General features: G+C 42.0%; 1 protein-coding gene across 4 annotated transcripts in view; it reads right to left on the reverse strand.

The window, feature by feature from the left end:
• Hmgn3 (high mobility group nucleosomal binding domain 3) overlaps positions 1-14,654 on the reverse strand; it is a 38,112-nt gene that overhangs the window by 3,859 nt on the left and 19,599 nt on the right. For all 4 annotated transcript variants that reach the window (XM_036191635.1, XM_036191634.1, XM_036191636.1 and 1 more), the window contains exons 2-3: positions 6,995-7,045; positions 1,447-1,476 (exon numbers count right to left, since the gene is read on the reverse strand). In XM_036191635.1, coding sequence (XP_036047528.1) covers positions 1,447-1,476; positions 6,995-7,045 — 81 coding nt within the window. The remainder of the gene's footprint in view (positions 1-1,446; positions 1,477-6,994; positions 7,046-14,654) is intronic.

Below are 14,654 nucleotides of genomic sequence, written 5' to 3' on the forward strand. Positions count from 1 at the left end.
ACTTTCCACCTTATGTTTTGCGTCAGGGTCTCTCATTGAACTGGAGTTCCGGGATGGGTCAGACAGGCTGGAAAGCCTGCTTCAGAGACCCTCTTCCCTCTGCTTTCCAGCGCCGGGAAGGTACACACTGCCACACATGGCTCCTCACGTGGGTGCTGGGAATCCAAAAACAGTTGCTCACGCTTGCACGGCAAACACCTTATCCAGTGAGCCATCTCCCCAGTCCTCAGAGGAGGTTTATAGTTTGGAACACTGCTGGCTTCAGATGAGGCTGTGCTGGCCCCACAGGACATGATCTCAGGGAAAGGGGCTTCTTATAGTGCTGGTTCAGGAAAAGCCTTCCTCTAACTTTGGGTTTTCCTTTGACTTTCGAGTGTTATTCCCTTAACTGGCCTGAGATTTGCAACAGCTCTTCAGTCTTTCTGGTGAATAATAATGCTGTCTGTGAACTCATAAATGGTGGGGTTTTGTTTTGTTTTGTTTTTAAGATTTATTTATTATGTATACAGCATGTATGCCTGCAGGCCAGAAGAGGGTACCAGGTCTCATTACAGATGGTTGTGAGCCACCGTGTGGTTGCTGGGAATTGAACTCAGGACCTCTGGAAGAGCAGTCTTAACCTCTGAGCCATCTCTCCAGCCCCCTCATAAATGGTGTTAACATCCACTTCCACATAAGTTCCAGCCATGCCTGTGACATTCAGTGTGGGGATGGTCTGCTGACAGTGAACCTTTCCCTATTTGTTTAGAAGGTAGCTCAGACTATAGGAATTTGGGGCAAAATCCTCTACCAGAGTCAGGCTGGTCTGTTTGTTGGTAGAATGAGGAGGAATGGACAAGCAGACTACCAGGGAAAAAACATAGGTCAGAGAGAAACCTGGCCAGGCTGGCTAGGAGCTGGAGCACAGGCTCAGTATCGCTTATCTATCCTAGCTCTATCCATCCTCTCCCTGGGCATGGCCTGCTGCAGGGACTCCAAGAGACAAAGTAAAAATGCCACTCTTTCAAAGATGTCCCGGGACTGGCATGCGGCTAAAGCCTATGAATTACTTACTTTAAGAACATTCTGATCCAGGAATATAATGCTCAAAAGTATAGGTTGTGGGCAGAGAATCTATCTACATTCTGGATCCATTTCAATATTAACAGGTGTAGAATTTGGAGACCAAGATTTGCCTAACGCAATGTTTGTCTCAGGGATTTAAGCAGTTCCAATCTGCATGGGCTTTGTATACTCAATAACAGACCTGGCCACTGGTTTTCACTGACACAGACAATCAGGTGAACTGCTTGGCAACATAGATCAGATTTGCTAGAAACTGAAACCCCAAGTACTTTGCAAAAGGAAAATAAACTCAGGGAAAATGCCAGCTAATCATCCCTTTTCTTCGGACAAAGGGAGTGCTCATTCCTGAGATGCTGCATGGAGGGGCCCTGAGGTACTTACCGCTGATAATCTGGCTGACCGTCTTGTGGGCTACAAAAGAATGGGAAAAAAATTTTTTTGGCAATTACAAACATCCAGGCTGGTTTTAAAAATCCATTCTTGGTATATTCTACTTTGTTGAAAGAATAAAATGTATGCCACCCATCAGCCTCTATGGGTTAGCACAATGAAACATGCCAAGTCCACTGGGTGCTCCAGAGAAAGCGCTGCTACAACGTACAGGCTTACCTTCCGTCAAGAGTCAAGAGTGCTGGGAGGCGGGGAAAGAGAGGAATCCTGTTCACTCTAACCCACAAACGCTTCTTTTGTGATACACTGACATCAGAACACTGAGGACTATAAGAAATGGTCTCTTTAAAATAGAATCAAAGTCTTTAAGCTGGGAAGAACTGAAGTACTTACACAGAAACCAACACAGGACTTTCCCATCTCAGCTACGCTGGGAAAGAACAGCAACCGCAAATCTTACTCAGGCAAGAAAAATACATTTTTTAAAATGCAGAACAGAGTCAGCACAATCATCTACCAAAACCAGGTTTCACTAATCTCTTAATTCCAAAAGTTTAGAAAATTGATTAAATAGATATTGATTGAATTTGCTTTATTTTTTTCAGTTAATAGCCAATGACACCCTAAAGAAAACACAAAACAACACAAGCATGCAGCACACAAAACTGACACTCTTTACTCCCCAGGAGAACCGGCTTCTCCCGGGCAAAGGGATATTTAACTTTCTGAAACTACAATTGGCTTGCTCTGCAGCTTTCGCTCCATCCTTCCTGACCATTTTACTTTCCTTTTCTATTTCCAGTAGAACAGAAGCTACCACCTCACACATCCAGAATATTGACTGAATAAATGAATTCAAGCTTTCCCCTGACTCACACTGGTTATAAGACTGTGACTCATTGTGAAGGTTTAAATGCTTCCAAATAATTTTTCTTAAGTGGGTCAGCAGAAATGGTCAGTGGGAACTCGTGTCATGATGGAGAATTGTAGAAATTCGTGAATTCTCACTGAAGTCAGTCTAGGTCAGTGGGTCAGGTCATCCTGGAAGAAATCATTCTTGACATCACCACATCTAAAAACTTTCTTGCTGGAAGTCACAAGCGGAGCTAAACTCATCTTTCTTTAAACCACAGCAGGAAATGAAGAGCCAGGGCCTCCATGAATAGTTTTAACCCTGGGGTCTCAAGGAACAATCAGAGCTGGACTTAAGTCCAGCTAACAGGATATACACAGAACGGGAAACCCAGTTGCTGACTGGGACACAGTTACTACCCAGCATAGGTCATAACTGTCAGCACACAGCCTGAGGCACAACTGTAGTCAATAAAGAAGAATGCAGGAGGGATTCTCCACCGGAAACACCAAGAGGCCCACCAGGACTCTCTTGGGTACATTTGTGACATCACACCCACAAGTCCCTAGCAGCCAGGATCCAAATCCTGCCATGCTTTTCTTAGGATGGTCAACTATATTGAGTATTGCTGAAGAAAAGACACATTCCCACTTAAGCTGTGCAAAACATGTATATGCTTCCACATGGTTTCTGAATGTGGAAGAAGAGAAGGGCATCCCCAGGTTACTGTACAGCTCAGCTTGGAAGCTTCTCTGTGGCCTCAAAACATATTCCCTCCATCAAACAAATCCAACAGGCAAAACAACCTTCTCCATTGGGAAAAGTGGCAGCCTCCTTGCTCAAAGGAAGCAACTGAGCCTTCCCCAAAGCCCCTCCTGCTTGGCTGTCAACCTACAAGCATCCTCTTGGCTTTTCTTCACCAGCTACTTCCCTCATCTCCCGCCTGTGTCTCCTTCCCTCAAAGCACCATCTTTTTCTGTTTCAGTGTTGTCGATGCCTAGCAGGGACCCTGAGGAAGTGTTGAGGCAATGGAAGAAACAAGCACCAGAAAACCATATATAATTCACTTATGGAAAGGAGCCAAATGTATTAGCCATTATACATAACTGTCCATTCCCCAACCAGTTACTGTTCGCAAAATCTTATGAAGGAGAGGTAAAAAATCATGTGAAGGATTTCCCAACTGCAAAACCCTGCCTCTCCATGCCAACACTTGAACACCCAGAACAGGCTTTCTGGAGGGATGGTCTCATCAGAGCTTCCTCTACAAGGTGGGCCTCCTGCTGACTAATCCACAGACTTAATTTAGGCTCAGACTAAGTGTTCCAAAAGAAAGGCTTGGGAAATTGATTCTACATCAGTCCTTATAGGCTATCTAACCCAGCCAGACTCTAAAAAGTAGATGTTTCACCATAAAATAATTTTATGACTTCCTACCTAAAATTTACCAGCTCTTCTGTGTCATAAAAAAAGATGTTTTATAACTTCCTTTCCAGTAACCACCATAAGGGATTCTTTTTTTTTTTCACTGCAGTGAAGGCTGAGATGAACCTTTCACTCCGTCAGCAGTATCGCTTACGCATGCAAGTGGGGATGCCTTCCTGGAAAGTTCCATCAGCTTCCACACCCTTAACATCTATACATGATTGGACTAAATTTATTGGATATGAAACAGACTAGACTGCTATTTATTCCTCTTTAAAACATTTAAAGCATTTGAAATATTCATTTAAGGCTCAGCCTTACTTGGTAGAACTGGGTAGGGGAGCTGTTAAAGAATTTCTCCTAATTTGTTGATTAAGTGAGAAATCATAGGAAAAGTAAGTCGCTCTCAGACAGGAAAGGAAGAGTTTTAGGATGCCAAATCACTGTGGTTTATAGATGCTAGAGACATCAGAGTTATCCAGTAAGCCTAACTGATTGACTGATCACCTCCATCTGAAAGACATGGGGTCTCTTTCAACATCCTGGCTGCAAATGCAACACACACACATCTACTCTCACAAAGGTAAGAGAGAGAGAGAGACAGAGAGACAGAGAGAGACAGAGACAGAGAGAGAGAGAGAGACAGAGAGAATCGAGATCCAAGTAGAATCACCAGACTTCGCTGATTATTACTTCTTTTTATAAGATGCCCCTTTGCTACAGCATGTTCTTTTAAAGCAAGACTTAAAAGTCAAGTTGCTTTTGATTCTCAAAAACAAAGGAGCAGTTCAATATAAGTGGCCTTCTTTTCAAAACTGGGAGACAGAGAAAGGCAGAAGGGCAGCCTTGCCTGGGCAATGGAGAAGATGAAGAATAGGAACCGGGTCACTCAACTGAAGCCTGTACAAAAGGTGGGTGGCGAATAAGGATCGGGGATCAGGGCCTCAGGTGTTTTTCCTGATTCTGCTAATTATAAAATTGTGACATTTGGAGAAAATCATATTATTTCTCTAAGAACTCTTCTCCTTGAGATAAAATAGGGATCTCACTGCATCCGCCTGTCTGCTATCAGAACAGCACTGCTCAGATAGTCGCTATTTCTTCTCCCAGCTCTTTATATATATATTAAATTTATAGCAAACGTCCTATTACTTTACTCTCTCTTCCACACTAAAATGGAGGCTTTAGGAAGGCAAAGTTTTGCTTGTTTTTCACTGTGGGACCCACAGGGCCTGGGACAGTGCTGGGAGAATTTCTAGGTGCTCATACATTTTTGATAAGGAATGTATGATGTGGGGCAGAGGGGTAGTGGTAAAGCTGAGCAGGTATATACAAGGTGCTGGGTCCCCTCTTCACCACTGCAAGGAGAGGGGGTAGGGGTGGCGTGAGGAATGCTCCTTAGGGTTATTGAACAGCTCAGATGCAAGAATGGGAAAGAAGAGGCTTTGCAAATGGCAGAGAGTAATGATCATGACACACTGTTAGGTCATTTACTGTCCAGGCTCCTGAAGCTCAGGTCTCTGTACAATGCCCTCCAAATACCACAGCCATAGTGGGAAATCTTCAAAAGGGGAGCCCCCTTTGTACCCAGCATCTGTTCATCCTGGGTGACATATGAAATGACATCACTGTAAAATTCAGTTTGAACTGAATTTCAATTCACTTTGGGGGTGGGGGGGGATCAATCGTGTGCTTCTGGCAGTTTTTAGCATTAGTCAACACTCAAGCTAACCAATGACCTTTTACTTTCAAGCGACTGTGTTGATGTCCTGAAGACACGTGATGAGTTTTAATCTGGCTTTGGCTTGAATGGCAGGTTTAAAAAAAAAAAAAGCATTGTCTATAAAATACTTTTGTTAGGAATTATACACACACACACACACACACACACACACACACACACATAATATAAAGTAGAAAATAACAAACCAGAAAAGCATAAAGCATGAAAGTCCTTGGGCTAACATACCTAAGTTATATAGCTAAAACTCAGGCTCTTCTTTCATGTGTATTCCAGCCAGCAGGAGTTGCTTCTGCATAGAGGGACAAGGAAGGCTTTTTGCAATCAAGTGTTTCCCCTCTGAGCAATGGCTGTAAGGCTTTCTGAGTGATCAAGTCAAATGTCAACCCACAGAGAGAAACCCAAATGCTTTGTGTGTGTATGGTACCTAAATCCAAAAACATCGAGGTTACACTTCACAACTGTTATAAAAATTACATTTTGCCATTCTCTAAGTGTTTATCTTTTTTTTTTTTCTTGGTTAACTCTAGCATGTGTGCGGTGACTTGGTTTCTGATTTCATGATTATCTCCAACAGCTCATTGTTGGTACATGGATGATAAGGGCAGGCGGTTTTGTTTTTACATTACGTCTTTACAGCTTCTGTTGAAGATTTTTCTCCTTGGCAGAATGAATTTCCATGTACAAAGATTATGTGGGGGTTTGGATATCACGGCGAATTCCTCTGAATTATTAACCATAATATGAATCACCCCATCAAAGGCTCTGTAACTGGATATTGTTTTTGCTCTCTTGTGACCCCTTTTAGTTTATAAGTTCAAGTGTAAGAGCCGAAGTTCTCCACATACTGGAAAGCTCTATCCAACAGGGAATAGCTGTCATCACAGATACATCTCACTTCTGACTTTTTAAGACATCTCCGTCAGTATCTCCATCAAGGGTCAGACATAAGCATGTCTTCCAAGTTCTTAACCCCTTTCCAGATTTCTGTATTTTAACACAAGGCATCTTTGAGTCATGGACTAATTAATTAGTTATCTGAATAACTTAAGAAGTTTCCTAGTTTTTTAAAAAAGCTTTAATATTTTGATATATTATGAATCTTTGCATAGTTGTCTTTAGAGATTAATCCTCTTAGGTAAATAATTAGAATAAAAAATGGAATTCATAATTCACTCATTGGAGCAGAAAATTTATGAAATCAACAACCTTTCATTTTCTTGTTATGAAAAGCTGGCTCTGTTTTCCTTGATGAATTTACCTATCATCTTACTCTCTGCCCAGAAGGAATTCTCAATACCCACTTTGACAGACAGCAGGACCAACAGGCAGAAACACAAACAACATGGGAAATACCTCATCAACGTACTCAATGAAATATGCCTGAGCCAAACGGAACTACATGTAATCTTTGGCTTTTAGCCTCAACAGACTCGTTTGCAATGGTGTTTCTTCACATGCAGACAACATGACACATTTCAGTAGTAAGACCTATATAGGTATGCCAAAGATATGCTTACCTCCTGTTTAGTGAGTTTGGTTCCATCTTTGCCCTCTGTATTCTCTGGAGACTAGAAAGAAAACATTGCAGTGAATTGTATTTAAATTTGAAATAAAAAATGATTAAAATGTACATGGGTAATATGACTCCTAGCACCAGATACAACCATATATTATTTTCAGGGAAAAATGCATTTATTAAGTATATATTTTAAGAGTGTGCATAGTGTGTGTGTGTGTGTGTGTGTGTGTGTGTGTGTGTGTGTGTGTGTACTCACCTTTGTGTGCATATATGGAAGCCAGATGTCAACAGTGAATGTCTTCCTCTATTGCTCTCCACATTATTTTTTGAGACAGGGTCCCTCATTGACCTTAGAGCAAGTTGGTTGGCCAGGCTGACTACCCAGCAAGCTTCTGGAATTGTCTATCTCTGCCCCCAGAGCAGGGAATACATACATGCAGCAATGCTTGGCTTTTATGTAGGTGCTGATGATCCAAATTCAAGTCTTCATACTTTCACGGCAAATACTATATCCACTTACCTAGCCCCAAGGTATATATTTTACACACACACACACACACACACACACACACACTACATATGCATACACATGAACTCTGGTCCTCTAGAAGAATAGCAAGTGCTTGGAACCATGGAACCATGGAGCCATCTCTCTCTCCCTGCTCTCCTATGGGGAACGGGGAAAGAACTGCTGTGCACCCTTGTTTGCAATGTATGTACACCTTAAGCACTTTTCATTTGTCTTGACTCATGCAATCAGTGGCAGGGAGTACCTGTTTACCTCCTTGTTCAAGTTACTCTGCTGCTTTAGAAATGGAGAGAGTAGGGATGAAGTTGCCATGAGCGGCTGGGTGGGGAGTGGGGGGCGGGAAATGAGGGGTGGAAATTAACTAGGGAGTTGACAGAGGACAATATAAAGGGAAAGTTGGAGGAAGATGAGTAACATCAAGGATGTTTTTAAAAAGTTACAGGGAAACATTAGTTTATGTGTGCTTAAAAATGCAGCTATTTTAAAAGTGTGTGTATACACACACTCACACTTAAGTGACATCACTTGAGGCAATCATACTTCAATCAAGAGCCACAGATTATTGAACAAAAGTCCAAGTTCTAGGAATGAGAAACCTCTCTTTGAGTTATTGGAAGAGTCCAAGGGACTCCCAGAACAATATAGGCTATTGCCAATGCCCTTGGCTACATTCTAGAATGTGAAGGCAAGATCTTACTGCTAAAGATACAACATAGTTCAGGCACAGGCCTGGAAGTAATCCTTCTGGAACGGACCTGGAAGCCTCCTCCCTGAGGGATGGCTCTTACAGTGTCTGATGGTGTTAAGTAAGCTGCCAAGGAAGAAAAACAATAAGAGTCCTATCCAGCTATGACAACAAGGAACCACAGCATGGCAATGACCAGCTTGGTAAGATATCTGTAAAGATGCAATAGTGGCAGACATACATATCTTGGTAGCAACCAACGGCTGCCTCATTGGACGTAAGCCAATTCAACAGCAGGGAAGACATGCTTGGTACTGGAAACCTCGCTAACGACCCATGGTTAGCAAAGTTATGGACTGTATAGGAGAACCTACTGCCACTTTCATAAATCAGTATTACTTCTAAATGTACTCTAAATACTTATCCCTTTACTTATCAATGCAGAGGTTTTTGCAGCAGATGGAGACCATTATGAAAAGCCACAACTGGTCAAAATGCAGAGAATAACTGACTGTGGGGTGCCTGGCTCAATCGATACAGCTACTACCTCTACACCTAAACCTCAGGGGAGACTGTGGAGGAGAAGGCAAGAAGACTGTAAAAGCCTGAGAACCAGGGTATCTGTTACACAACAGTGCGTCTCTACTGGACGAGGAAGCTGCGTCTATGAGATCTCAACAACACAGTGGCCTAAAGAAGGCCACACAATGACAACCCTAGTCAACACGGCAACAGTGATGGAGGAGATCACACAAGGCCCTGCACACCCCTAGATGGAGAGCTACTGGCAATTAATGACTGCCAAGAGTTGTGGATCCACTCTTCCCAGGATGGAACTGCTGGGTGGGTTATCAAATACCTGAACACGTTACACATAGGAGCAACCCTAAACCCTAACTGGACGTAACAGGATGTGTGTGTGTGTGTGTGTGTGTGTGTGTGTGTGTGTGTGTGTGTTAAGGTCATAAATTTGAGAGGGGATAGGGAGGACCCAGGAGAAGTCGGAGGGGGGAGGAAGGGATAGAAATTATGTAAATACAGTACTTATATAAGAAATTATCAAAGAAAATAATAATAACAATAAAAAAGAGAGGCAGGGTGCTCAACAAAGCCCTGGACAACCACAGAAGCACAGTCTCATCCTGTCTTTGCTTCGCTTTGACTTCTAGACCCTTCCTTGATATGTTTTGATAAACGTATATTATTTTCCCACCATCAGTTCCAGCATCTTTACTACGTTCCCACCCACTGCATGACAGTCAGGTGCCCTGGTGCTCCTGGATTTTGATCCATTTCCTGAGGTGACACCACACACTCCTGAGACAGTTCAAACCTGGGCACCCCCATCAGTGGCTCACAACTGCCTTTAATTCCAGCACCAGAGGATCTGAAGCCCTTTTCTGACCTTCACGGGCATCGACATTCATGGTCACAAAAATCACAAAGAGACATGCACATAGGGAGACATACATAAAATATAATATAAATAAATCTTCAAAAACAAAACGGCTCATTAGAAAATTGAACAAATATATTTTACAACTATGTAAAACTAGATGGTAAAAACTACGGCACCAATAGGTGGCCAAAATGACTGGAGCACCATTAGAAAACACACAAACAGGGGGAGTGAGACGGCTCAGTGGGTGAAAAAAACTTGTCATTCAAACCCGATGACCTGCCTGAGATTCCCTGAACCTATAGTGAAAGGAGAGACAAGTCCCGAAATGTCACCCTCCCTCTTCACGCAAGCATCATGGCACACACACCTATGTGCATATGTGCACACACATGCATACTTGCCTACACACACGAATCATAAATGAAATAAAAATTAAAGAAAAATACTCACAAAAATAGCAAACTAACATTTATCACCATGTTTGGCTTAGCACAAAAAAACAGTTATATTCATGCCTCGTCTGATAAAATGAGAACAAAATAAACAAGACCATAAAACTGCCTCTTAGGGGGGCTGGTAACACTGTAAATTAATATTAGCTTCTCAAACAACAACCTGGAAACAGCCCAGAGAAATAACAAGGCGATGACCCAGTAATTCTTCGTAAAAAAATTGTATTTTTATTATATCTAATATGGCACAGTTGGAAATAATTTGCATGCTCAATAACTAACTGAGAGCTCTTTGAACTATGTAACTGGGGCTAGGGAGATAGATGACTTGGTGGTTAAGAACACACTTGCTGCTATTCCAAGGGACCCAAGTCCAGTTTCCAGCACCCATGGTGGGTGGCTCAGAACCACCTGTGACTCCTGTTCCAGGGGATCCAGTGCCCTCTGCTGGCCTCTACAGGCATATGCACACATGTGAATAAACATGCATTCAAGACATAAATAAATAATAAAAGAAATCTCAAAATAAACTATAACTATTAATACAGGGAGATTAAAATGGCCATAAAATAAAAGAATAAATATCTACATAAATTAATAATTTTTTTTAAAAAAATTAGGTAATAAAATAGTGAGTAAAATGTAGGAACTGCTTAGTCGTCTTGGGAAAAACCAAACATTTCAAGGCAAAGGTCACAGGGAATTCTCTGTCCCCTGATCTATGTTACATGTGGTTTACCAGTTCCCATTTTCTAGCGGCTCCCTTGCCTACAAGATTGGAGCCCTTTTCCTACAATTGACTAATTGTTCTCTCCTCCAAACAGAACCTCCCCTGTCCTGGAGGGAAACATAACGTTCTCTTTTGTGTCCTCTACTCTTGCACAGGAAGGCCAGCTTCACAGCCCCTGGGTTGTATTTGTTAGCTGCGCTCTAGATAGCAACATCTCAGCAAGTCTGAGCACAGATGACAGTTTCTATGGGAGTCACTGGTTTTCCTGACTCCCCAGGGTACAAACTCAACGCCTCCACCCATCCAAATTTTCTGATTGTCAGGCCACTCAGCAGCTATCAACCAGGGATGCCTCTACTTGTAACTTATAAATAGCTAAGAAAGCATTATGCAGGTACTATATAAATGTATACTATATATAAACACATCCTGGTTAGTTTTTCAACTTGTTGCAGGTAAGAGTCTTTTAAAAAGAGGAAACCTCAGTTGAGAAAATGCTCCCACCAGACTGTCCCATGTGCAAGCCTGTGGAGTATTTTCTCGATTAATGTGATTAGTGATTGATGTGGGAAGGCTCACCTCACCTCGGGCAGTACCAACCTGGGGCAACTGGTCCTGAGCTGCATAAGAAAGCAGGCTGAGCAAGCCCTGTGGAGGAAGCCAGAAAGCAGCCTTCTTCCATGGTATCTACCTTCAGTTCCTGCCTTCAGGTGCCCTCCCTGGCCCCGACTTCTCTCAGTGGTGAGGCAATCTTAGAGTTGTAAGGTGAAATAAACCCTTTCCTCCCCAACTTACTTTTGGCCATGGTGTCTATCACAGCAGCATAAACCCTGACCAATGATATGTATGTGTATATATAAATGTGTGTGTATATATATACATATATATATATTATATAAATTCAATGTTAATAACATTACTTTCAATGTTATATGTTATAGATTAGTAGCAGGCAATATTATCAAGACATCCATCTTCAAACACAGATCTAATGATGTTTCTATTAGAGGCAACAAAAGAGATTGCATTAAAAGGCATGAAGAATGACAATGCTAATGTTTTCCGATGAATAAACTGTATGATTACAGATGTGACAAAATGCAGCTCCAGACAAGGCTGGTTGCTTTGGCAATCTCTCCACAGGGGTTTCTATTATCAACATATTTCAGACATAGTTCCAGTTAGGAGCACCTGATGTTTTCTCTGAGGTCAACATGCCTCAGTGGCCTGAATACAAGCTGTGGGCTCAAAACTCTGCCTTGAAATCTGGCAACTCAGTCAGAGGCTCCATCTCTATGCCAATGAATGATTTAACAATGGCATCTAACTTAAAGGGTCATGCTTATTATTCCTTAGCCAGAGGTGAGAGAAAGCAGCCCAGGAACCTGACTGCTATGCAGATGTTATACAATAAAAAGTGCAGGTGATCTTAGAGAATCTGTTGAATTACAAAATGTAAAGGTACATCCACTGGAGCCTTAAAGTTGCACATGTTTTCTCTGCAGCTGGCCACCATCCTCTTGCTTCCAATGACCAGGTGTGCTGTTCTGGGAGGACCATCATTACCAGATGTCTTACTGCATGCCTCACCACTGTAAGTTGGCTGCCAGGTTAGATCAAGAAGGAGGAAGGTATACTGTGAAGGAACTGAAGCAGATTGCACCTGGTGATTGTATGAAATAAGGACAAAGAAAGGAGGAGACAGAGGACCAGAGGCATCTTCAGGTGACTTCTTGCAGGCTGGGGCAAAGGGTGAGGAGCGTTTCACAGGCTGCAAGGAATGCCAAGCAAAGAGGTTCTTGCTTCACTGCCTGGTATACACCAGGCTGAGATAAATCTGGTGTGAACCAAGAACACCCAAGAGCATGAGAATCATGGGCACACAGAAGTCTCATGCATATCCACGAGGCTCCTTCAACTCCCAGCTGCCAAGAATCAGCAAGAAAGGTTGAAGATGTGCTGGATGGCTAGGAGGTGGGCACAAAGAGGGTCTGACATGTCAAGGCACCAACGCAAGCTGATCTTGTGTTCAGTCAGAGGCAGGAGGATCACCGAATCCCAGAGACTGGATCAGGACACAGACTCAGCCTCAAGGCACAGGAGAATTATTCTAAGGGAGCACAGCTAATGTAAAGCAATCTTAAAAGAGCAGGTACTGTTGGTCAGGGATAAGCCAGAAACTTTGCTATATGCCTGGAGCTGAGCAGTACCACCCTCTGCAGGATGAGCTCAGTAGGACTCTGATGGGCACCGCAATGTGCCTCAGAGCTGTGCTAATCCCAGGCTCAGGCTTATACATTTGTCTCATGCCCTAAGAAGTTCTAAGGGATCTAAAGAGCAAATATCACAGGAGGCTCTCATGTCTTACAATGGGAGGACTGACTTCTTAACTGAAGACAAGCTTCCTCAATAGCTGATGTGCTATGTGCCAAGATAAATTACTGTACCCTTTTGTTACTGTTAGAGCCCAGGCTTACAATTTGTCAGGACAGCACTGGTGTACTATATACACATCAGGGGTGAACCATCTTCCCCATCCCCAACAATCAGTGCTAAGGCCAACATGGGCAATCAATTTTTGTTTTTTCTTCTTCTCTGCAAACGGTGTTAGTTTCTTGTATGTTTTAGCTTAGATAAAGATAGTGCCTCTATGCTTTTGGGCCAGGCTAGCCCTGGGATCTGTTTCTAGGAACCTCTATCATTTCTCAAGAAGGAAAACAAATGGGGTATGGCTGGGGGGGGGGGGGGGAGATGTTTGCTTGCTCTGTCAGATTTAAAGGCTTATAAATAATAAACATCTAAATAATAAACAATTTAGATGTAGTTAACACTTATATAGATTTGCATACTACCCCCTCCAAAAAGATGAAAAATCCAAGAGTAAGGAAAGCATGAAAATAAAAGATGTAAAAAATATAATGGGCTACGAACGTAAGTCCATGTCCCTGAACAGGTTTGGTTTTCAGCACCAACAATTGAGGAATAAACAAATAAACACATGCATTGCGTGATTAATTAAAAACCAGAGCCAACCTGCATTAGGAAGGTACTAAAATACACAACAGTACACAATAAATCACCATGTAACAGTGAAAACAAACTATGGGTAGGCATGTCATCATGCAAAAATCTCCTAACAGTGGTGAACTAAAAAAAGGTACCACATGATTTGAAACAAAGTTTAAAATTACATGTGTTTAACCCATAAGAACATCAAAGAAAAACAGCAAACCCAAACCAGATTACTTTTGGGTAAAAAGTGGGAAAAACAAATTCACTGCCAAATGTTGTACTTCATAAGATAGATGATGACCACATTGGCTTACTATTTTTATTTAAATTAAAGATAGGCAGATGGATAGGCAGATAGATAGGTACATAAGTACATAGATGACAGATACTGTGAACTCAAATACTCTATATCAAACTATCTTTGATTTGTAGAACTATAAGAAGTACTGAATTAAACCGGCAAGAGGGAAAAACAAATCTTATTTTCTTTCAATTACAAATTCTGACAAAGAAAGGCAGCTCACAGATTCTGAAATTTAAAAAAAAATCAAATCAAAAATAAATTCTAAGTGAGGGTCAACAAGAGAAATGATTGTCATTGATACCCCGGAACACAACAGCTACTGGAGAAACTTGAAATCTCTCTGAGAGACAGCTCAGAGGCGGAGAAATGTGGGACCGAGAAGAGGGCAAAACACTGGATACAAGGCACTATACTATACTATACTATACTATACTATAACCAAAGTACAGTAAAACAAGAAACACTGGAGAAAACCTACAAGTTACCAGAGTGAAAAGGCAGACTACCTACAAAGAATTACTGCTCACTAGCAATGATAAATATC

This window comes from Onychomys torridus, chromosome 7 (assembly GCF_903995425.1).
Source record: "Onychomys torridus chromosome 7, mOncTor1.1, whole genome shotgun sequence".
NCBI classification, from domain to species: Eukaryota; Metazoa; Chordata; class Mammalia; order Rodentia; family Cricetidae; genus Onychomys; species Onychomys torridus.